The sequence below is a fragment of the Martes martes genome (genome assembly GCF_963455335.1).
Source record: "Martes martes genome assembly, chromosome: 8".
Taxonomy (NCBI): domain Eukaryota; kingdom Metazoa; phylum Chordata; class Mammalia; order Carnivora; family Mustelidae; genus Martes; species Martes martes.
Genome location: NC_137895.1, coordinates 69,191,694 through 69,217,332, shown reverse-complemented (window position 1 = coordinate 69,217,332; position 25,639 = coordinate 69,191,694). Strand labels below are relative to the sequence as shown.

The 25,639-nt window shown below is 40.1% G+C and overlaps 1 protein-coding gene across 2 annotated transcripts in view; it reads right to left on the bottom strand.

Moving 5' to 3' along the window:
• The window catches only part of BCAT1 (branched chain amino acid transaminase 1), a gene marked incomplete at its 5' end in the record, with an annotated part of 103,937 nt that overhangs the window by 14,697 nt on the left and 63,601 nt on the right, over window positions 1-25,639 (bottom strand). For both annotated transcript variants that reach the window (XM_080810702.1, XM_080810703.1), the window contains 2 exons: window positions 3,806-3,948; window positions 11,744-11,907. In XM_080810702.1, coding sequence (XP_080666828.1) covers window positions 3,806-3,948; window positions 11,744-11,907 — 307 coding nt within the window. The remainder of the gene's footprint in view (window positions 1-3,805; window positions 3,949-11,743; window positions 11,908-25,639) is intronic.

The window sequence follows — 25,639 nt, the reverse complement described above, 5'->3', positions numbered from 1 at the left end:
GGCAAGATTGGTGACACTGGGGGAGAGTCAGGATCAGAGCTTACGTATCCCAACACTGGGGCCACTGTCTTTTCTTTTAGTATCCTGTGGTCAGGGCTCCCCTACTCCTCTGTGGTTCCCCCAGACGTCCCCAACAAACAAGCTGTCTGGAAGACCAAAACCCTACATTCATGCCTGTGTCTCCCGAACTTGGCGCTGTGCCTGGCCCAGTGTGGTACGTAATAAGTGTTTCCGAATTAAAAAATAAATAAATGAATGAATGAATAACCCTTTTTTCCTAGGAGACAGCAGTATGATTTTTTGGAAGTTTGTTTCTAAAAATCATCTGCTGAAAACCACTTTCTGGAAAGGAGAAAATTTGTTCTTGGCAATGGTCTTAGGGCTACTTTTTGTCATGTTTAGAAGTGTTGATCTCAAAATAAACCCGTGTGTTGCGATAGCTAGCTAGCTGGACACATAAATGTGGGGATCTGTGTGTGTGTGTGTGTGTGTGTGTGTGTGCGCGCGCGCGCGCGCCCGCGCGCAGACCCCACACCGAGAGACAAACACACTTCCAGAGCCTCCGAACTGGACCTTTCCTAAAGCTTGCTGAGCTCTAAGACTACATAAAGTTAAATAAAAACAGAGGCCTCGGATGGGCAAGTGCAGTTTTGTGAAATATACTTAACACCCAAAACTGCAACCACTAGCCTAAGGTCAAGGCACAGAACATCTGTTTCTCTGGTTGCCAGACAGAGATGATGACATGACAACATTTGGGTGAGAAATATTCATTTTCCTCTGCAACCACAAACATGCTTACAAGAGCCAGAACTGGCTCCAGATTGCCCAACATGAGGAAAACAGAGCCTACAAATACAACTTGTTTTTGACAAAGAAATCATTGGTAGGAGATGAAGAATGTAGAAGCAGTAACGGCAGATGTCATCTGTGACATCCCAAAGTCAATTTCTAATAAAAAAATTCATTATTTTTAAAATTATAGTTTGTATAGGGTTTGTAGTGCCCAAACACTGTCAGCACAAGGATTGTTTATCCAACAAATAATATATTGAGGGCCTACCCTGTGCAGTCGTCTTATCTGTGCACCGTGCGTATAGCAGTGAACGGAACGGATATAATTCCCGTTTACTTTCTAATAGGTAGAGGCAAACAAGTATTATGTTAAATATACATGAGACTATGGAGAAAAAAAAAAAAAAAGGAAAGAAAAGAGGGAAGGCAAAGGGAAATGCCAGGAGTGATAGGGGAGGGAGCCTGCCATTTATTAAGATGCTTGAGGAAAGCCTTACTGAGAAAGGGATATGTGGGCAAAGACTGGAGAGCAAGGAGCAAGCCACGCACACATCTGAGGGAGGAGGGCTCCACAAAGTCTACAAATGCCTGATGTCTGAGAAGGCTCATGGGGCCCACGCAGACGGAGCAACATCAATATTCACTGCCATGATCATTCTCCCAACTAACTCTAAACTCAGCCACACCACTGGGTCTTATTTTCAGGGTAGCTCCAGAGACCAGGGCAAGGTAAAATGGTTTGTTCCAGCTGTGAATAGTAAGCATGTTTGGTAAATTACTCAGCAACACAGTTGAGGCAGAGAATCAGTGCTGTGTGATCTTGCTCGAAGGGTCGCTGTTACTAGAATCAAAACCACATGAGTTACAGGCCCAGTACCACGGATAGCTACAGTTCACAGCACTGTGCTGTGAGAACAGATTATTTACTTGGTATACCTCTCTGGGGCAGCTGTCAGGTCCAAAAGGGGCAGTGAGTGTGCTCATAGAAAGATGGCAGGTTTTTACTGAAAGGACTCTACTCAGACCTCCGAGGGGTAAAGTTTGTGAAAATCAATATTATTTTGTTGATTTTCAACTCACTATTCTTTGAATTTTCCAAAAGTCGCATAGTATAAATCAAAGCTACTATAGAATTCCTTTAGTGTCTTCTTTTGTTTTTAGCCCAAAGGTTATTCCTGACATTCTACTGACTTCTCTTACGGTATTATCCAAACATTTATTGTACTTCTTTTCTCCTTATTTCAAATTTTATTTGCTCTGTTAGGTGAACACCCACAAGTTGAAAAAGCATTAAAACTAAAGCCATCTCAGGCAACCATAACAGTTAATTCTTAAGGTCTGATATATTTTCTAAGAGCCAAAAGACAAATTCACTCATGTCTATTCTGACCTTTAAAAGTCATGGTGGAAATGGTTCATGATTGTTGTTTGGATAACGGGTAATTTTTCACCAGGACAAGTTTCTAGTGTTTCTGTTTTAAATCGTGTAGCTCTGATTCAGACTGTACTTAAATCCTGACATATCCCATCCATAAATAATGATGTTACCACTTCTGTATGATGTAATTGTTTTATTTTTAGGGTTGTGTGGTTTTTTGGGGGTAAGGGGGTTTGGAGGTAGGAGTGGGCAGGTAGAAAGGAGTTGAATCAATATCTTTTCTCCTAAATACAGAGCGTAACACTGGCTGTCATCTTTCAAGCATAGCTTTCAATATATGTCATTTGCAATGACTCAAATTTAGAAATCACAAATATTCCAGTATAAATTTTGTTTCTAAACAGTGCAAAGTACAAAGAACAGAAATGGAAGAATCAGCATGATCTACATCTGGCTTTTCAAATGCCAAGGATTACCAATGGCCAACCCAAGGACAAGGTGTACTCACCACACCTGTTTATTCTACAACTGACTGGAATATAAGGCTCATCTTATTAGTCTCTGCAACTAATGCTCAAATTAGTGCATAGCTCTGAAGTCAGCCACATCTGAATCACCACTTTCCTCTATAAGTAGCCAAAAACCAAAAGAGCAATAGAAGTTACTGTAGCTACTTTAAAAGAAAAAGTTCACTTAAAATTTTAATTGAAACGAATACTCAGACTTTACAACTATTTGGAAACTTATATCTCTAGTCTCTACACTCAGTACTGTGAAATGAACAGCCTAAGAACTTAAGCCTAAAAAATGCTTTTAAACTTTTATGACCATTAAAATTCTAATGGAAATAAATGCATATATATGTATTGTCCCCCATTATTGGTCATTTCATCCAATACCATAGACATTGTCAACATTTTGCTAAACCCCTATGGTCTCTGCCAACTAACTGAAAAAACAGAAAAGAAAGATACTGAGCACTCAGGATATTTAAGGCAATTAAGAAATACAGATTTTTACAGTAGACACATATTAACAGTCTTGAATGAACCGGGATCTAAGTACAATCCCAAAATGGACCAATCTGCCCTTAAAAATAGTGTGTTTTAATCAACTTGAGCTCCAGAGTAAACCTGGAAGATTTCTGATGTAATATCAAAATATGCAGAAAGGGCAACAACTGTTACATGACTTTTAGCAAGAAAATATACTAAATGTCCTATCAGTACAATCAGCAGACTATGCTTATACCTACAACATTTTCAGCCTATAGCATATGATGAATGACCACTGAACTGATCTGAGACTGATCTCCAAATGCAAGGGATTTTGGAGAGGAAAATGGGTATGAAGAGAGCAGAGGGAATAAGGCAACAAATCTTCAAATCATGGAGATTTAAATTCCTTAAGTTGACATCTCCATAATAAGCACATCTAGAGCTCAAGCCCCAAAACAAAACTTTTCTCAGTTCTGTGAATTTACTCATTTCTACTTGAACAACAAAAGCACAGTAGTTCTTAGCCTTTGGGCTCATGCTACTTATTCCTTATTCTAAGGTCCTCATTCTTTTTTCTCCAGCCTCATTTAAAATGATTGACAAATTGCAAAGAGCTGAAATCGGACTGAATTACCTCCATCTTCATTTATCCAGTAAAGAAAAAGATTCATAGTTCCAACTTCAGTTATCTGATTATCTTCTCCGTAGAGCCACAGAACCTGCTGACAGCCGTGATCCGCGGCTTCACATTGGGCAAAAAGGGATGAGCCGTAATTCCTTTTCAGAAAGAGAAAACACATTGACTGTGAATATACTACCCTTCTTATGCTATCTTCCCTACTAAAATCCTCAGGTCTTTAATTTGTATACGGATGTAGTCAGTGCACCATGCCCTTTATATGTGTGTGCATGTATATTCTCTAGTTAACTGCATAACATTAAAGAAAACTCATTAGACAGACTAAATGATTCAACTGCACTCACGTGAGCGAGAGAGAAAGAACAGAGCAAAATCGTGGCATCCTAAATTGAAAAGTAGAGATATTGAGGACAAAGGTAGATAGCCAAATTAATGATAACAGTTAAAATTCTTAGGTATTTTTTCAACTTCCAAGAAATCGTCCATGGGTTATTTCATTGAAACTTCACACCAGTACTGTAAGTTAGCCAAATGTGTATCAAATTACATGAAGTAGCAAAGCACCAAATTGTGCTCTCTTAGCTGAGACCTTTCAATAATCCCAGACAGCGAATGCCCAATGTCTATATTCTCCAAAGGGTGGGACAAAATGTTAAAAATCCAGATTTTAACCAAAAGTATTCCAAAAGCCCATTTTGTTCAACCTGCACTATTTATCCTAGATTATTCAAAATCAAAGGAAGATAACACATCTTCCTAGAATAACAGTTTAGTTTAACAATATTTTATTAAATTTGTTATCTTTCATCAAACTTGAATGAGAAAATTATGGAGTCTATTACAACATGCAGATGAATGTTTTAGATACAACAACAGAGTCCTCAAATAAATATGATGTTTGCTTGCCTCCCTAAGCCCCTGGTTGTATAACTCACTTTCCTTGGTTTTCACAGGACATTAGCAAACAAGTTTGAGAAGAACTACCTACCATATGATAATCGAGGCCTTGGAAAGGAACCCTAAACCCACCCTTGGATTATGACGCCCCCCAAGCACATAGAAACAAAATACTACAATAACTACTACAAAGCATTAATGTCAGCATCCACAAAATACCCACCTAGGCCTTTTAAAGTGCCTCTTTTACATTTGGTCGAGATCAAAATGTCTAATTAAAAGTATCAGTTAAGCACTAGAGCCCCATTCACTGTGGCTGTCTGCCATTTTCATCCCACTATATTCTCTTTGGGCCCTTCTTTGGAGCCAAATCATTCTGTTTGGGTTGATTGGAAGTCATTATACATTGTCCTACACAACTGAATTAAAGGGTGGGCATGTAGGGGCTCATATAAGCCCTTCTTTGAGTGATTCACTCATTCATTTTAATGTAGGGAAACTGAAAGATGTTATTTTACCCTTTGGGGGTAATGGCAGCCTGTTTGCTCTGACATAAGCCTGGCATCTATTGTGTTCACGATCACTACCCTTCACAGGAGAAGGCATCTGAAATAGGAGAGCCCAAGGCTAATGTACAGGCAGAAGCTACCACAAGAGATGGAGGGAGGAGAGAACCAGAAGGGAAGGGCAAGAGAGAGAGAAACAGACTGGGTAGAAGGATAGCGGGTGAGCAGGACATACACAAGGGCAAAAGAGACTTGGCAACAATGATCTGAGCCCCTGGTGGGTCCACCGCTGCCATCCTACGTACATGAGCCCCTCAATTCATTTTCTGCTTAAGATGGCTTGAGTCTGTTTCTTTTTTTTTTATTTTTTATTTTTTATTTTTAAGTCATCTCTACACCCACTGTGGGGCTTGAACCCACAAGCCCAAGATCAAGAGTCACACATTTCACTGACTGAGCAAGCCAGGCACCCCTTGAGTTGGTTTTCTGACCAAGAATATTCACTAATAACTAAAACATTCTAGAAAAACTATGGGAAATAGGCCTTACATTATATGGCTATATGGGTCATGAACTTATTCACATCAAGGTAATGTAAGATTCATTAAAAGAGTTTCAAAATGAGGCACCTAGTTGGCCCAGTCAGTTGAGCCTCTGACTCTTGATTTTGGCACAGGTCGTAATCTCAGGGTCATGGGATCGAGCCCCACATGGGGCTCCAAACCCAGTGCAGAGTCTGCTTGGGATTCTCTCCCCCTTCACCTCTCCCACTATTCATGCTCACTCTCTATCTTGCTAAAATAAATAAATCTTTTTTTTTTTTAAGATTTTATTTATTTATTTGACAGACAGAGATCACAAGTAGGCAGAGAGGCAGGCAGCGGGGGGGTGGGGGAGCAGGCTCCCCGCTGAGCAGAGAGCCTGATTTGGGGCTCAATCCCAGGACCCTGGGATCATGACCTGAGCTGAAGGCAGAGGCTTTAACACACTGAGCCACCCAGGTACCCCAAAATAAATAAATCTTAAAAAAAAAAAAAAAAGACCTTCAAACTGCAGATAATAAATTGAAAATTATCAGCCAATCTAGAGAGGATACAATTCTTTATACAGGAGGTTTTTGTTTGATGACCATAAAAAGCTGGACCACCCAGATTCAGAATTAATGGTAAAAAACCAACAGTGGAGTTAAAATTATGAATACTTTTCAATAATGGAGGATAAATGAGACTTCAGCAGGAGTCCAGTAGAAAGAGCATGGGTTTGGGGCTAGTGGACTTTATAGTACAGCTCTTGAACTTCTACTATTTGGCTATGCGTGCACTTAAGTGAGTCAGTTCATATTTTTGCCTTAATGGATTCATCTGGCAAATATGAATACTTTATACACTGCATGGGTTATCTGGAAAAAATGAAGCAATAATAACAAAAGCTAAGAAATAGCTCATGTGAGCCACTTATAGCCTAATAATCAAGTTTTTAAAAAAAAAATAACTATTCTAGGGCACCTGGGTGGCTCAGTTGGTTAAGCAACTGCCTTTGGCTCAGGTCATGATCATGGAGGCCCAGATCTCAGCAGGGAGTCTGCTTCTCCCTCTTACTGTCTACCCCCCCAACCCCCCCATGCTCTCTTTCTCTCTCTCAAACAAATAAATAAATCTCTAAAAAAAATAACTCCTCTATTTCAATTGACTTTTGCCTAGTTCATAGACACAGCCATTGAGACTTTATCATATCTGAAAATGATTTCTCTCATAAAATGTTCTTTGTTAAAATGAGAATTTTCATAGCATGAGTAACTAGCCTTTTCAAGAAGTTTCTAAAAAAAACACACATACACACTTTTGAGAATGTTAGCTGAATTAAAACCATGGTTCCTTAGCATCATGAAGCTACTTGGGCAAGAAAGAGAATTAAGGACCTCAACCATTTCAATACACTGAAAGAAAAAGGGTTTTTATTTGTTTGGTGCTTATTTGGTTGATTGATTACTATATTCTTTTTTTTTAAAAATATTTTATTTATTTATTTGACAGACAGAGATCACAAGCAGGCAGAGAGGCAGGAGGAAGCAGGCTCCCTGCTGAGCAGAGAGCCCGATGCGGGATTCGATCCCAGGACCCTGGGATCATGACCTGAGCCGAAAGCAGAGGCTTTAACCCACTGAGCCACCCAGGTTCCCTGATTACTATATTCTATAGATGGTGTTTTTCCTTAACTGAGTTCTTCCTCAAAATTCTTTCTCAGGTATAAACTGTATTATTAACATCCACAGGGTCATTAATATTTTGATAATATATTTGGATTCCCTCCCACATGCCACCAATATTCAGAAAAGAAACACATGTCCTGGGGCATCTGGGTGGCTCAGTGGGTTAAAGCCTCTGCCTTTGGCTCAGGTCAGGATCCCAGGGTCCTGGGATTGAGTCCCGCATCGGGCTCTCTGCTCAGTGGGGAGCCTGCTTCCCTTCCTCTCTCTCTGCCTACTTGTGATCTCTGTCAAATAAATAAATAAAATCTTAAAAAAAAATGTCCTTGGGAGAAAGAGAAAAATGAAAAATTTGGACAACTGTCTATACAGAAAAATTTTAACTGTACATGGAATAAAAATCTGGGAGAAGATAGATTAAATAGATCTGTCCCAAAGAGTAAATTCTATTGTGTGAAATCCAAGAGACTGCTCCTAAGGCAGGGTCCAGGAGATGAAATGAGAAAGCAAGCAAGCCTCATAATATCAACTATTGTCTGCTGAGAGGATACTTAGTACTTGCCAGGCAGGGTACTGAGTACTTAAGTCCATTATTTCAATGAAACATCTTAAAACAACACTAGACTTCATTACACTTCGGAGGACTTATAGGAAGAGGGTACTTAATAATGTAGGACCACACAGATACAAGCGTAGGACTCTCAGATATCTCTTGAGTGCCAAGCCCATGCTGTTAACTGCCAGGTTATAGCACCACACACTACAAGCCAACCACACGGTCCTAGGCACTTCACAGTATCCTGCTTCAGCCTCACAGGTAAGCTAGGTATTACTATCCTAACTTTATAAATGAAGAAACGGAGGCTGAAACCAGTTAAGTAATAGCCCAAGACTGTAAGGTTTTTAAGCCAGGTCTAACTGACTTCAAAGCTTGTATTCAAGCTTTGAATCAAGAATAAGAGTAAAAATTAATTAATTAACTAATTATTTAAGATAGAGTGGGGGCAGGGCCAATTCTTTCCATATTAACAAGGAAACTAAGAAATCGGGAATAAAGATGTTCCTATGATGAAAGACCTTCTTCTAACTCAGTGTTTCTCAACTTTGTTTTCACATTAAAAAATTCTGATGCTCATAGAACTACCCTATAATCCAGCAATTACACTACTAGGTATTTATTCAAAGAATACAAAAATAGTGATTTGAAGGGGCACATGCACACAAGTGTTTACAGCAGCAATATCCACAATAGCCAAATTATGGAAAGAGCCTCGGTATTCACTGACTGAGGATAAAGAAGATGTGGTGTGCGCACGCACGCACACACACACATACACACACACACACACACGAATATTACACAGCCATCAAAAAGAACAAAATCTTGCTATTTACAATGACATGGGTGGAGCTAGAAGGTATTATGCTAAGTGAAATAAGTCAGTCAGAGAAAGACTAATACCATATGATTTCAGTCTTATGTGGAATTTAAGAAACAAAGCTGATGAACACAGGGGAAGGGAAGGAAAAATAAAACAAGACGAAATTGGAGAGGAAGACGAACCCTAAGAGACTCTTAACTATAGAGAACAAACTGAAGGTTGCTGGAGGGGAGGTGTGGGGGGTATGTGGTAATTGGGTGATGGATGTTAAGGAGGGCACTTGACAAAATGAGCACAGGGTGTTATATGCAACTGATGAATCACTGAATTCTACCCCTGAAACCAGTAATACACTATATGTTAACTAACTTGAATTTAAGTAAAATTAAAAAAAAAAAAATTCCCATGCTTACTTAGGCTCTAGCCATGGAACCCAGAGAGGAGTATTTGGTAAAGCTGATTTTAATCTGTAACCATAGGTGAGAACCACGGTGCTAGAACTTTCCTTCAGCTGTGTGCCATTGTATTACTTCTCTCACTTATGCATATTTAGATATAAAAGAATAACATTATCTCTGATGGCTTCAAAAAAGTGGAATAATCTTAGAATAAAAAGAAAATTCAGGGCTCCTAGGTCGGTTAATTGTTAAGTGTCTGCCTTCAGCTCAGGTCATGATCCCAGGGTCCTGGGATTGAGTCCCGCCATTGGACTCCCTGCTTGGTGGGAAGCCTGCTTCTCCCTCTCCTACTCCCCCTGCTTGTGTTCCCTCCCTTACTGTCTCTTTCTCTGTGTCAGATAAATAAATAAAATCTTTTAAAAATAAAAAAATCCTTCTCTCTCTTCCTTAGGTTAACTGGGAAGGCAGAAATTTTCTTGAGCTGAGGAAAACCAATAGCTATTTAATAAATGTCAACTGACTACAGAGGCGCTAAAAAACTTGGAAGGTAATTGTTGAATTAATTGGTTTAGAAAAGAAGCAATAATAAAATCTAAGGGGGCTGCCAAATGTCTTTGCCAACTAAATAGGTTGATACTAAATGAAGAATCCTGTGTTTCCCTTGCACGTCTTCGGTTAAAAGACCACCCTTTGGGTTAGTGCCTTCCCACTTGTCATTCCTGCTTTATTTATAAGACCCAATATTCTCTTCTCTAAGAGGTTTCATGCCAACTTCCACTGATCATGGCCCACCTGAGCCTAATGAGTCCAAGTATTAATTTTTTTATGAGACTTAATATTTTAAAGCAGTTTTAGGTTTACAGGAAAAGTGAGCAAAAAGAGTTCCCCCGTGTCTTCTCTCCCACTTCAGTTTCCCATGTTAACCTCTCACATTCGTATACACTTGTCAGGACTGACGAGCCAACACTGATTCGCTAATATTAACTGAAGCCCATAGTAACAGTAGGGTTCACTCTTCGTGCTGTACAGAGAAGAACAGTTTTTGATCGGCCTCTAGTGATCATGTATTCTGTTCATACTGCATTATATCATCTTTATAAAAAGTAACAACCTGTCCCCAACATTAAAACTAAATTTCCCTGCAATTTCTCAACATCCCCATGTTACCTTTACCCTGGGCAGGCAGGGGGAGCTAGGAAGCAAGATTCAAAGAGGAAAAAGGAGCTTATTAGGACCTCTTCATCAAAGACGGATTTACTGTAAGGTGAACTCTAGGGGAGGTTCTCACAAAGTGATACATGTGGTGTCAGGGGTGCCTATGCTGTGTGAAGAAGTCCGAACAGGTGAAAAAGACATCAAGAGAACACCCAAAAGAAGTTGTTTCAACCTGACTAGCATAGCCCACCATCAGGGAGGAGTGCGCCATGCTAAAAGGAAAAGAAAGGGACTTCTTGGTTTAATGGACTTCGTTAGGATTTCTTTAGCTACTGAGAGAATGCAGTTGCTAAAAATGCAGGGAGGACAGTACCCAGAATTTTCTAACCTTTTTTTTTTCTTTTTGGTAGGAAAAAAAAAAAAACAGAGGGACAACAGAGGGTTCAACCCCAGCTGTCAACATCTCTCTCACATCCTAGCCATACATCGCCGGACACTCTCAGGTCTCCCTGAGTCTGCATGTTTTCCCTAAGCCCGGAAGTCGCCACAGCGTCACCTCCCAGGCCTACTGCTGCCTCAGTGTATACAAAGGAAGAGCCCCCGGGTGAATTTGGCTATTCAGGCTCACCCAGAGGGGCATTCTCTGCTCACGGCCAAGTCCACCCCTGAAATTGTCTAACACTTTTCAAATGCTCTTTTATTTCCAGCCAGCTACATATGGCCAATGAGACTGGCCTGACAGAGCCAAAGCAGGGTTGTCCCTCAGCCAGCTGGCAGCAGGTACGGCTACAATCTGTGGCAATGAAGACAGCACTTGAGTGAAGCGGGCACCTTCCCCAGACAGGACTCCTTGGAGCCGGCGGAAAGCCTCGGCCCCAGCAGCAGACGCTCTTTCAGGCCACCTGTCCACCAGCAGCCAGAGCACCAGCCTCCAGGGGCAGTGAATTCAAAGCATTCGTGTTATTCCCGCTTTACTCATCTTAGTTCTTGCTCCTGTTTAACACTCGGTGGTTCTCCCTTATAAAGGGTCACAGGTTATCCTTTGAGTGCAATTTTTTTTTAAAGATTTTATTTGAGAGAGAGAGAGCACAAGCAGGGGGAGCAGTAGAGGGAGAGGGAGAAGCCAACTTTTCACTGAGTGGGGAATCAGACATGGGGCTCGATCCCAGGACCCTGAGATCATGACCTGAGGTGAAGGCAGATGCTTAACCAACTGAGCCACCCAGGTGTCCCTGAACTAGCACAATTTAACACTGAAGAGTAAACACAAAACAGAAAAAGGGCATTTCAATTTGAATATTAACATATGTACTTGGACTGATTTGAGATGGTGATAACTGAATGGTTGTGAGGGACTCTTTCCTTTCATCAGAAACAGATTCACTTACCCTCCCATCTTGCAGTCCCCAGTCCCACCTTTCCAGGCTCTCACGTACTTCGGATTGGCCCACAGGGACACTGGCTTAAAGGTTCCACTTGAAAAATAAGGCCCCACTGGGCTCAAGATTACAAAGAGCAGGGCTTTGGTAGGCTTCTTGACTCCAAGAGAAGGCTGTGATGGAGTAAAAGTACACACAACTGTTAATGTAAATGGAGACACCAGTCTTAAAGTCTAGAACAGATCTGTAACCCACTCCCAGAGGGGCTGTCTAAGCATGGGGGATGTTACTTCTCAAGTTGAGTTACACAAAGCCAGATGGTCTTTTAAGAACAAAACACAAAGGCCAGAGTGCTGAGGATCCATTTTGCCTTCTGAGTTATGGTTTTAGGGGAAAAACAAATTTATCACAACTTTTTGTGAGGAGGGCCTTGAGAGGAGAAATATCTTTTTGACAACCAGCTTTATAACACCTTGCATTGACTGGGAATTGAAAAAGGGAAGAACCCAGACATGATTTTCGTCTCTAGAGAGGAAATGCAATATTTGCTTTTCTAACTTCCCCTTCTGTGTTCACAGATTACTAACCGCTTCAAGACATGCCGGGGCGGGTGGGGGGGACAGGTGGTGGGTATAGGTGAGTGTGCCATTACTATACCCCATGGTCACAGACAGGAGATGGCAAGAGTGGTGCTTCACAGGAGGCAAAGATACCAGATGAGATCAAGATTCCCCCAAAAGCCAGAGGATGAAGGACTGAGGAACTTGAGTCATGAATGACAAAGATAGAACCTGGTCTTTCCCCACAAACACTGGAAAAGCATAAACCAACCACGCAAAACTATGTTGTCTCCAGCACAAAACAGTTATAAGTAATTACTCAGTTGTTTACTAAGGAGGAAAACGGAAAGACTGAAAGCTTTGAGGTTATGTATTATAAAGGCAAAAGAGACCACTGCCCTATTCTATGTGATTCAAGACCATCGGGAATAAGAAAACGAGCCCAGGACGACTACATTGACAGTCTCGGGATAAAAAAACGCTACGTCCAGTCTTCAGCAGAGTGGTGTCTGCCTAGATGGTGGTTAAGAGTCCGTCATGGTAAGAATTAAGAAGGGACTCAACTCCAGCTGACCGTGTGTGACCGTTTTGTTTGCCTGATGAACTGACTAAAGTGGGTCCGGGGGTATTTTTTTTTTTCTGAATTTTATTCTGTCTCCCTTCCACTACCTATGGGCCCAAGGCCCCCACTCACTACTTACGCCCAGATCATCAAAACTCGGGTAAGTAAAATATTCATGGGCATAAAAAATGTATTTGTATATGTGCACACTGATGTCCTCCGAAAGGCACATAACCCTCAGAAAGTGGGAAGATGATTCCATTTGTATTCCATGTGAACATGAGACCAAGAAAGGCTTGGATGGCCAGAGTCAGCAGGCAACAATGGGTTTTGGTTTTTCACTTGTTTGGATTTGTTCTTAGTTGGGACTGAACAGGACCCCCCTACCAGTAAAGAGGGAAGAGCCTTAAAGCTTCATTTGCCCCCAAAAACTTCAGAATAATAATACAGACCTGTCTTTCTTCCCAGCTTTGATAAAAATTGACTAACTTATCTCCACACTTTTATGTACCTATCAGTTAAATAAATACAATGATACATTCGTATCAGAGGAGCTTTGAAGCTTAATACTTAAAAAGAAAAGGTTTTGGACCCTCCTATTGAGTAATAAAGAGAAACTTCCCAACACAACTTGGAAATCCAATCTGCAGCACAAAACCTCAGTAATTTATCTGTCCTCTAAGTTTCTGAATAAAATAGCTTATTTGTGGACAAACTGATAAGCATTAGAAACCACACAAATGTCTGAACTTTTGTCACTCTTAATTCATGTATTTTTCACAACCTGCGTTATACTAGAAGCAATACCTCATCATCATGGAAATGTGGGATAAATTTCATCTTATTCATTTTCTTCCTGACTTTAATTGACAGTAAACTTGCATTTGCTCCACTAGGTGGTGGTATAGAGAGCACAGATGGAAAAATGGAATAATTTTAGGCATGCAATCTCTTTCTGGGGAAAAAAAAAATCAATAAACCTTTAAGTAACACTTTTATTCTTAGCAAGCAGGTAAATTATAGATGAGAAGTTTTCAATGCTGAGAGATAATGTGTTTATGTGTACTAACATTTTATTTTCTGAAATTTAAGCAAAGCCAACTCATGTTTGTTTTTTTTTGTTTTTTTTTTGTTTTTTTTTACAAGTACTTCAAGTACCAGTGTCGATCACAGCTTGGTCACCTTCATCCTTAAATGATTACTTATATTGATCGTCTTCTCATGAAAAGAACTCTGTGACTTTACTGCAAATGGCCACACTGCTTCAGGACTGAAAATAAATAGGTAACTGCATTAGGAAGGGAGCTTGGGGACTATCTGTTTCTAGCCTCAGGAACCATTATCTGTTTTGTCTTAATTCTCCCTTCTATCCTGGAAAGCAATTTAAATTCTGTTCCACTGCTACAATTAAGAGCAATTTCTTCTATAATATTCATTAAATGCTAAGAAACATACTTCTATAATGACCCGGTCGGGCTTCCATTTGAATAAAGCAAAAGCCACATAAATAAAGAGAAAATAAGAACATCTGATAAGCTGTGAAACTGTTTCAATAAGTCTCATTTCCTTATGAACATTTTTTATTCTTTTTTCTAATTTCCAGATTATTTCAATATATAAGGAATTGAGGGCTCTAAAAAAAATAAAAGCCATGAGAAATGAGGAATATAAAATCTCATGGACGCAAAGTATGTCACCTCTCAAGGGACCACATTGACTTAAGATGAAATTCTGATGTGTATGAAAAAATACTCATCTTTATATTATTCCTCACAAACACATATACAAAGTATTAAGTACATATATATTCTGCACAAAATAACAAGATCCTTGGGTGTGATGGAAAATAAAGTGACCAATTCCAGGGAAAATCACCACTTCTGAGTCAGTCAGAAAATTAGTATATAAAAAGGCAGAATTTCAGAGGTTATATGAACGATGGCAGAAAGTGTCCCAGGGGCTGAGAAGCACAGCAGCTGTGTGGAGGCTTGAGAATAATTCTGTTTAAGCATTTGTCTGTTTAAGACAAACACAGGACAGAAAAAAATAATTGGGAATAACAAGAACATTTTTCAAAAACAGTGGCATGACTTTTTTTTTATTCTAAAAAGAGCCTAATTTGTTTTAGAGGGGGAAACAGTGAAGAATATTGGGCTGAGGGGCACTAGAAGAGATACAGAGAGGACCAGGTGTCCAGGCAAGGCCTTCAGTGTGTGAGTTACAAAATGGAGGGATAACAAAATCATGTAGTTTTTGTAGGAAAAATTAGTTGGTTTGGCGAATGATTTAAAAATCCTCAATAATTGTATAGTTTTTGGTTTCTAAGACATTTCAGTTATTGCCTCATCTAATCCAAGAAGCCAGGAAGTTAAGGGTTTTAATTTCTATTTTTATGTTGAAGAAACTGAGGCTCCAAACAATTTGCCCAAGGTCTCAATTATTAAGCTCTAGATCTTCTACTCTTAATCCAGACCTCTTTTTGTAATATCAAAGTTTAAAACCAGAAGTACCCAAGATTTCTTACTCTGGGAAGAGTTCAAGCCGAGGCATCTCTTGCTTCTATCTCGGCCTTCAGCATGGCCCTCACACTCTATGTACCTCATGCTCAAACCCCCTCACTTTCTTGCCTCTACAATGTCTTCCTGAACTACTCCCCCTGGAACACTCTCCTTCTCCCTGTTACGGACTGAAATATGTCTACCCCCAATTTTAAGCCCCAACGCCCAATGTGACTACTTTGGAGCTAAAGCTTTTAAGGAGATCATTAAAGTCAAACAAGGTTAAAATGGTGAGGCCCTAATTCAACAGGGCTGGTGTCCTTCTAAGAAGTGGAGGAGACATTAGAGCATGAGTTCTCCACTCAATCCCCAACCCACTTCCCCCCCACACAGAAGGCTCTGTGAGGACATAGCGAGGTAGACGTCGATGGGGAGACCGTTACCAGAAACTAACCCTGATGGCAGTTTGATCTTAGCCTTCCAGCCTCCAGAACTGTGAGAAAATAAATTCTAGTGTTTAAGACATTCACTTCATGGTATTCTATCATGGCAGCCCACTAAGACATCCCCTCTCCCTCCTAAGTAATACAAACCCTCCAATCTCAATTTAAATGACATTTCAGAAAATGAGCCCTCTTTACAAAGTCAGGTACTCGTGTTACATGCTATCACAGCACACTGCACTTCTGTGCATTTAGATAAAATGTCCATCACACTTGCTTAGAAATATTTCTGTAATTCTCTACCTCTTGCTAATCTGCACAATCAGTGACGCGCAAGGCCATCTCCGTCCCCTACACAGAATACTGTGCCTTGTTACACCAGGTTTACTACATTGTAAGAAGTTGTTTACAGAGAGGAGCTGTGAAAATAACCTCGATAACTTATTTGCCAAATCTGAATTACTTTGATTAAAAAAAAAAAAGATACTAATCCTCCTATGTTGCATTGACACCACAGAGAAAATGTTCCTTTGTCCCTGCCTTATTTCCTAAACTAACTGAATTCATATGTGGACATTCAAAGAATACCATGAGAAAAGCTAAAGTCCAGAATATTCTGAGGCTTGCTATAAAAGACAGTATATATTTAACACTTGACAAAAAGAAAGGGTAGCACTCTTCTATAGTTTTTAAATAAGAATGACCTTAAAATTTAGAAAGCACATAGTTCAAAGAAAACTTAGGATAAGGAAAAAAGAACAACTGCCTGTCTAAGGTTATATAAATGCAGTCATAATGACTGCTTACAGCATCAATGTAAGGGGTAGATTAGATAAACTGTGGAAAGCACCCAGAACCTCCTCTTTTTCAACCATCCAACAAACAGCAATTATTTTTGTTTTTATACCTACTCATTTCTAGCAGTAATAGTGGTAAATAAATTCAGTATTTACCAAAATGCAAAGCCTGAAGGCGACATTAGGAGGACTGTAGATGGGACCACGGAAACTACGTTCAACACTCAATGTTGGAATTGTGGCGAATGAGCACTTGGGGAAAAGACAGGATTATTATAGCAGCATCCGGGAAATACAGCTTGGTATATCTGAAATCAACCCTAAACAGAAATTTTAGCATGGATTATTAAACAAGTGGTCAAGAAAACTTGACAGGGAAGTACCCAGGAAGAGCCAGAATGAGTCACTCTTAGAAACACCATGCTTCATTTCCCTTTCTGAAATGACTAGATCAGGGGTCAGCAAACTTCAGCCTGCTTCCTGTTTTTTAAAGTCTTATTGGAATACATGCATTCATGCATTTATGGGTTGTCTATCGAGGTTCTGTGCCACAAAGGCAGACAAGAGTAGCTGCCTGATTTCATAGGTAAAGTTTGCTGACCCCTTTCTTTAGAGGACAGGAAAATGCTACAGGAGCATTTTTCTTGTATCAAAAATGGCCTCAAAACCAGGATCTCTTCACTACCTAGCCTCAGCACTCAGACTTTGACTTTGTGATTCCATCTAATTTGGTTCAGTTGACTGGGCCAAGGACACAATGGGCCTGGCATAGAGAGACAACTCAGACCAATACAGGGAGTTGACATTGGCAATGAAGATGCTCCCCAAATAGGCAAGTCTCAACCCAGCTGACCAAGTGTGATCCTGAGTGAGCTGAACGGTACACTCAAGGGAGCCCCAAGAACTGACTACTGGCTGTGGCAATGTGAAGGTCCTTGGTGATCCTGACAAGCGTCTTTCAGTGGGAGTTGGTGGGGGTGGGGGGGTAGTCAAAAGTCTGAGTGTTGTAGATTCAAGAGAGAAAGAGGAGAGAGGAGGTTATAATGGCAAGTATGCACAAATCTTGTGGGACACTGTGTGATGCAGTAGAGCAGAGAAATGGATGTGCTCTACTTCTGTCCCCTTCATCTAGTCACACATCACTGCCTGCCTGAACCGTCACCCTCAGAAGTAGAACCATGAAGAAGTAGAGCATGGTAATCTTTTTAGTTTTTTAACAATCATATTTCATTGATTCTAAGATATCAATTTTTTCTCACATTTAACATGTCTGAAATCCAGACTCAGCATTTTACAATTGCTACTGGCTAAGTAGCACTAATGGGAAAGCTGGCATTACCAGACTTGGAATTAGCTACTCATACTGATGGTACTTCCAATGGCTTCTGGGCATTGGTGATGCCATACATGCTGAGTTTGCCATTTAAAATGTCTTTAAAAAGTTACAATATGACTTGGCATTGAAAAGAAAAATCACTGAACAGAAAGTGCAAAGACAGGAGCTGGACATATATTTGATATTAGTCAAACAAATATTTGTAGTAACACTGAAAAAATGCAACTGAATATTTTCCTGCAAAGCAACATCCAGTCTTCTCATGGAACCTCTGGGAGGAAGAAATCCATATGAAGATAAAGCCGTGTTAGTTTCTGTTATTAAGCTACATGCAAAAATAAAAATGCCTATCACAAGCCAAGCAGTGCAAATGATGGCAGGAAGAATTGAAGATGTCCTCTGAAAACACACATTAAAAAATAATAATAATAAAAGGCTGGTATGATTAATTCATGAGTGAGTCAGGATTGTCAGCAGAGTACTGCATCATAGTTTAGCAATGTTTTTTCCATTTCAGTGCATAAAATAATGGGTGACTTACAATTTATGGCATCCTGTATTCAATTAAAAGACACATATGTACGAAGGAATACCTTACAGCTAAGAAAATGGGTAAAACAGAGATAAATCTGTACGTACTGATGTGGAAGAATCTCTAAGACAAATTGTAAATGCAAAAACATAATACAAACAAAAATTGTTCATAGTATGGCTGCCATTTAAATAAAAAAGAGACAGACAAAAACACAAATATATATATATATATATATATATATATATATATATATATACACACACACACACACACACACACACAGAGAGAGAGAGAGAGAGAGGGAGGGAAAGAGAGGGAGAGAGAAAAGGTACAGCTGGGGAGCCAAAAATAGTCCTCTTCTATGGAGCCTTAATATTGAACAGCTGGCACTGTCAATCAGGGAAGAAAGGATAGACCACTCAATAAACAGTAATAGAATAACGTGGTATCCATATGGAGAAAAATAAAATTGACTCCCTCATACAAAGTTCACTTCCAAATGGATTTCATCGAAATGGAAAAGTACAACTCTAAAACAGAAGTATGACCGTGGAGTAAGGAAGAATTTCTTTAAAACACACAGAAGCCACAAAATATTTAGAAAAAAATAGATTTAATTACATTAAAAATAAACACCTTTTTAAAAAAGATTTATTTTATACAGGGGGGAGAAGCTGAGACAGAACCTCAAAGAGACTCTGTGCCAATCACAGAACCCGACGTGGGGCTCAATCCCACGATCCTGATATCATGACCTGAGCTGAAACTAAGGGTCAAACGCTTAACTGACTGAGCCACCCAGGTGACCCAGTACTGCTGTTTTCTAAAAGATACCAGTAAGAGAGTGAAAAAGCAAGACTAGCCAAAGAAACAAGCCACAGACTAGAACACTATTTGCAATACATTGATCTGACAAAGGATGTGTCACAGAATGGACAGTTACTACTTGTGAAATGTATCTCTGACAAAGAATTTACACCTAGAATATACAAAGACTCTAAAAAAATTGAAAAGACAAATGAATTCTTTTAATGGCAAAGGACCGGCAAAGATATTTCCCAAAAGGATTTTCAATACACAGTAGACATATGAAAAGGTACTCAACATAATTTGTCCTCAGGGAAATAAAAATTAAAACAAAAGGAGGTAAGACTCATATACCAGAGTGGATAAAATTAACACGATACTACCGGTGTCAGCAAGGATATGAAGCAAATAGAATTTTCATACATTGCTGGTGGGAGAATAAACTGGTAAAAGCAATCTGGAACTCTGTTTTGCAGTATCTAGTAAAGCAAAACACACATATATCCTTCTATTCAATTTAACTCCTAAGTAAATACCAAAGAGAAGCAAGTACATATGTCAATTATAAGACACATACAAGGATGTGCCCAGGAGCTTTATTTATAAGAGCCAAAAGTTAGAAACACGCCAATTGTCCATCCATAATAAGACAATCCTGTATTTGGGGGCAGGAGGTAAAAGGAGGAGAGAATGAAGAAAGAACTACATAGCACACCATGGTTAATTGATTCTAGGGAGGGAAGGGAAATCAACAGAGAAAGTTATACAAAAGGTTTCAGTTGTAATAGTCACTTTCTAATCCCAACTGTACTAGTCATATTCTAATGTTAACTGGGAGTTAAGTGCATAAATTTTCATATTTAATTCTTTTCTTTAAACTGTGTGTATGTGAATGTGTGTGTAAAAATCTTTGAGTTTGGAACCCGGAGCAAAGAATTATTGCCAGTTTTGAAAAAAGAGGATAACAGTTAATGTACAAACACATGTATGCAGGTAGAGGTAAGAATATGGGCCTCTAGAAGGATATAAGAAACGGTGGTCACAGGAATTGTTTGGAAGGAGGCAAACAGTGGAACTCTGGATCAGAATGAGAGTGAAAGGAAGCTTCCTTACCTTTACATGCCTTTGGTACTATTTGAGTTTGTTACCAGATAGCTTTCCCTCCCCCAAATAGCTCCTTTAACATCCCAGAAAAATACCCTTGTGCACTGTTGGTAGGCAATTAAATTGGCGCAGTCTCTCTGGAAAACAGTATGGAGCCCCCCAGGCAAATTAAAAATAGAAATACCATATGATCCAGCAATTCCACCTCTGGGTCCTTATCCAAAGAAAACAAAAACACTAACTCCAAAAGATAAATGCAACTCTGGGCTTACTGCACAGGATTTACAATAGCCAGGATACAGAAACAACCTAAGTGTCCACTGAAGGATGAATGGATAAAGAAAATGTGGTCTACCGTCTCCAAGGCAAAGGAAACAAAAGCAAAAAATGAACTTTTGGGACTTCATCAAGATAAAAAGCTTCTGCACAGCAAAGGAAACAGTCAACAAAACTAAGAGGCAACCCACAGAATGGGAGAAGGTATTTGTAAATGACACTACAGACAAAGGGCTGATAACCAAGATCTATAAAGAACCCATCAAACTCAACACCCAAAAAAACAGGTAATCAAAAAATGGGCAGAAACCATGAACAGACAAAGAAGACATACAAATGGCTAGCAGACACATGAAAAAATGTTCATCATCATAAGCCATCAGGGAGATTAAAATCAAAACCACATTGAGATACCACTTTATACCAGTTAGAATGGCCAAAATTAACAAGGCAGGAAACAAGTGTTGGAGAGGATGTGGAGAAAGGGGAACCCTCTTAAACTGTTGGTGGGAATGCAAGTTGGCGCAGCCACTTTGGAAAAATAGCGTGGAGATTCCTTAAGAAATTAAAAATAGAGCTATCCTATGACCCTGCAATTGCACTACTGGGTATTTACCCCAGAGATACAGACGTAGTGAAAAGAAGAGCCATCTGTACCCCAATGTTCATAGCAGCAATGGCCACAGTTGCCAAACTGTGGAAAGAACCAAGATGCCCTTCAACAGATGAATGGATACAGATGTAGTCCATATATACAACGGAATATTACTCAGCCATCAGAAAGGATGAATGCCCAACTTTTATATTAACATGGGTGGGACTAGAGGAGATTATGCTCAGTGAAATAAGTCAAGCAGAGAAAGTCAATTATCATATGGCTTCGCTTACTTGTGGAACATAAAGAATAACATGGAGGACATGAGGAGAAGGAAAGGAAAAGTGAATTGGGGGAAATCAGAGGAGGAGAAGAACCATGAAAGACTGGACTCTGAGAAAGAAACTGAGGGTTTTAGAGAGGAGGGGAGCGGGTGGATGGGTGAACCTGGTGGTGGGTATTAAGGAGGGCATGGACTGCATGGAGCACTGGGTATGGTGCATAAACAATGAATCTTGGAACACTGAAAAAATAAAATTAAATTAAAAAAAAAGAAAGAAAGTATGGTCTACAGATACAATGGAATACTACCTCACCATGAATAAAGAAGGAATGCAGCCTTGCAACAACATGGATGGTCCCTGAGGGCACTATGTGTAATGAAATAAATGATCTCATTTATATTCAGAATCTAAAACAAAAATGAAAACACACAAAAAACAAGCTTGTAGATGCAGAGAACAGATTGGTGGTTACCAGAGGCAGGGGCAGGGGGTGGGAGAAATGGGTAAAGATCAAAATGTACAAACTTCCAGGTATAAAATAACTAAGTCCTGGGGTTGTAACAAACAGCATGGTGACTATAGTTAATAACACTGTATTGTACATTTGAAAGTTGCTAAGAGAGTAAATCTTTCAAGTTCTCATCATAAGAAAAAATATTTTTAAACTATGTATGGTGATGGTTGTTCACCAGACTTACCGTGGTGATCAGTTTGCAATATATGCAAGAATTGGGTAATTATCACTACGCCTGAGAGTTTTACCTGAATTTAAAAAGTCTGTCTGTCTATCTATCTATCTATCTATCAGAGACAGAGAGAGAGCAAGAGAACACAAGCAGGGGGAGTGGCTGGCAGAGGGAGAAGCAGGCTCCCCGCTGAACAAGGAACCTGATGTGGGTACTTGATCCCAGGACCCTGGGATCATGACCTGAGCCGAAGGCAGAAGCTTAACTGACTGAGACAACCCGGTATCCCTAAAAATTTTTTTTAAATAAAAATAAAATCCTAGAAACAGATTGGCGAATTTGCATGTGGAAACTGATATCCCTCAACTTGGAAGTATGGTAACTGAACGTAAGATCGTAGGAGTGTGTTATATAACACAGGTGTGTTTTGTGTGATAGTGTGTGTTATATAATACAGAATATATAACACATTATAATATCTAGAGTGATTAGGTCAAATGTAATTAAGAGCAGGAAAGCTGCTGCTCAGAGAAGGAAAGGAAATAGACACAAAGGTGGACTGATATGAGAACAAGACAGGAAAGACCTTAGTAGCCCCATCCATTATATTTCCACACTAACCACTGTTATTGAGCTACACCCCATTTCCCCAGAGCACAGACCTCCCTCTAGCAGTACACAGTCATTTCATGAGTTTCTATTATGAAAAGTGACTGCTGCACCAGACACGGATTTCCCAGAGAGCAGAAATGTCACGTTTGCTCAGCACTGTTTCCCAAGACTCAGCCCCATGGCAGAGAGGCTGAGCGCGCAGGATTCTTATTTCATCGCTTTGGGGCTCAGTTTCCTCATCTCTGAAATGCCACCAGGAGCTCCTACTTACAGGGTTTGCCAGTGCACAGAAAGCACCAAGCACCAAGTGCCTGAGACTTAGGAGAGCTTCATAATGGCAGGTGTTGGTGACAGTGTCCGCCAAGTGACTGCATTTCATCAAAAAGAACCAGGACTTCCCTGAAAAGCAGCAGAACTTTCCTGGACTGGGAAAGAAAGATGGGCCAAGGGCATCTTGCTGGGAAACACTAACTCAAGAATTCCCTGGGTTGTATGTTGTCAAACTGCTCGCTGCAGTATCAGATCAGGTGACAGGGAAATGGAATCCCAGTAAGGGACCTGGCACAGGTGGGGCAGGTGTCCAGCATGGAGAACTTTCCAGCACTTAGAAGTGATGGACTGGATAGACACATAGTAACCTGCACAGAAATGAGAAATAACGTGCCTTGGGAAAACATTCAGAAATGGGATATCAGTAGAACAAAACCATTTCTAGAAAATACAAATAAGAGATACCGAAAACACACACACAGACCAAAAGAATATTCATTCAAGGCATGAGATGATTGCCAGGGGGTGGTGAGGAGATGGGATGAGAGTAGGGAATGAAGATGGAAGGAAATAAGGAACCAAACAGTGGGACCTCAGAGCCCATGATGGGAAGTGCCATGAACTGAGAGGTAGGAAGAGCTGCATCACAGTGGAGGGTAAAAATGAAGACAACCACAGCAAACATCCCCTGTGATAATGATGACACAGACCAGAACAGCCTCAAGAGGCTGTCCATTGGTAGGAGTGGATGGTAGCTGGTGAGAACAAGCTGTGTTTCACAGGCTATAATCAACGCAAATAAGCTGGATCTCGAAAAACAAACTCCAGGTTTGAAGATACTTAGATGGGGCTGTTGATCTGAAGCATGTTAACAGAGTTATACAAATGAGAATTTAGTATTGTTTATAAGCAGTGGAATCAATGCGTATGTGTGTGTATATGTATGTATCTGTGTGTATCTCAAATACGATTGCAAAAGAATGCATTAAAGTGTAGACAAAATACAAGTTATAGGATCATAAATTGCTGCTATACTTAGTTTTTTTTTTTTTAAGATTTTATTTATTTATTTGACAGAGAGAGAGATCACAAGTAGGCAGAGAGGCAGGCAGAGGGACAGAGGAGGGAAAGCAGGCTCCCTGCTGAGCAGAGAGCCTGACTCGGGGCTCGATCCCAGGACCATGAGAACATGACCTGAGCCGAAGGCAGAGGCTCAACCCACTGAGCCACCCAGGCGCCCGTTAGTTTTAAAATCTGTTCACATTCTTTCATTTATAGAGGCTAATTGTGAAGAGAAATGATGGTAAGATACAATATATATATGCATAAGTAAGGGCAGTGAATAAAGGGAATTCTTTTCATGGGAACAGTTATGATTATAGGTTACATTATATGTGTAATATGAAGATGTTACAAGGTGATAAAAGGAAAAGAAAGACATGTCTATGAAATTTATGTCCTTAAGCTCCCCATGCAGTGAACCAGAAATCAAGGGTTGGACCATTTGGCAGCAGGAGTTTTATAAATGGGAGCGCTAATGAAAATGTCATTCTGAAAGATTTCCAGAAGTTGTGAATGGGGAAACTGTTTATGTGAAGTGACTGAAAATGCTCTGCACTATTCAGATTGTATTCTGGGCATCCGAGGCTGCAATTAACCAAAGCAGACTGCTTCTCTAGTGGGACTCAACTCCAGAGATTTATGTAGAGGCGCTCTGAATGTAGAAGTATGAGTTAAGGGGTGCCTGGATGGCTCAGTCATGATCCCAGGGAGCCCCACATCCGTCTCTCTGCTTAGCATGGAGTCTGCTTGTGCCTCTCCCTCTGTCTGCTGCTCTGCCTACTTGTGCTCTCTCTCTATCTCTGTCAAATAAATAAATAAATAAACTCTTTAAATACATATATTTAAAAAAAAAACAGAAGTATGAGTTAACTGAATATGAGGGATTCCTCGCCTTCTGCACGAGCCAAAGACAGTTGTCTAGGAGAACAGCTGAAAAAGCCCAGTCTGCTGGTGGCTTGCAGATCTGTGGCCTCAGCCTGGGACCTGGTCAAAGGGGCTGAGTGGGCTGTCCCTCTACCATCAGACTTGATTCTTCTCCGTGACACGGATCCTCAGCCCTGCTACTATCAAGTGCAGCCTCACTCTGTCACCTCTCCAATCATCTCCAGTGGGATGAGAGGACACTGAGAAAAACTGGAAATGTGAAAGGCTGAACACCATGATCACACAGGATTTCAGAATTCATGGTTGTGCCTATTTTGCTATAGACTGTGGTCAAAGCACTTGTACACTTATTAGAATCACTAAGGAAATAAAGCCTGTGTCTGTACATTCATATAGCTGTACCTGCTCGGAGTTACTAAACAGAGTGAAGCTGGATAAAATAGATGTTAAAATCAGCAAAACCCAGCTTCTTTAGAGGTAAGGCTGCTCGGTATCCCGTACTGATTCTGATAGCCATGTAATTTTAACTTCTTGTCTGATAAAGTGAAAATCTAGAAATTGTTCATGCAAATTTTCTTTATTTAAATAGTAGG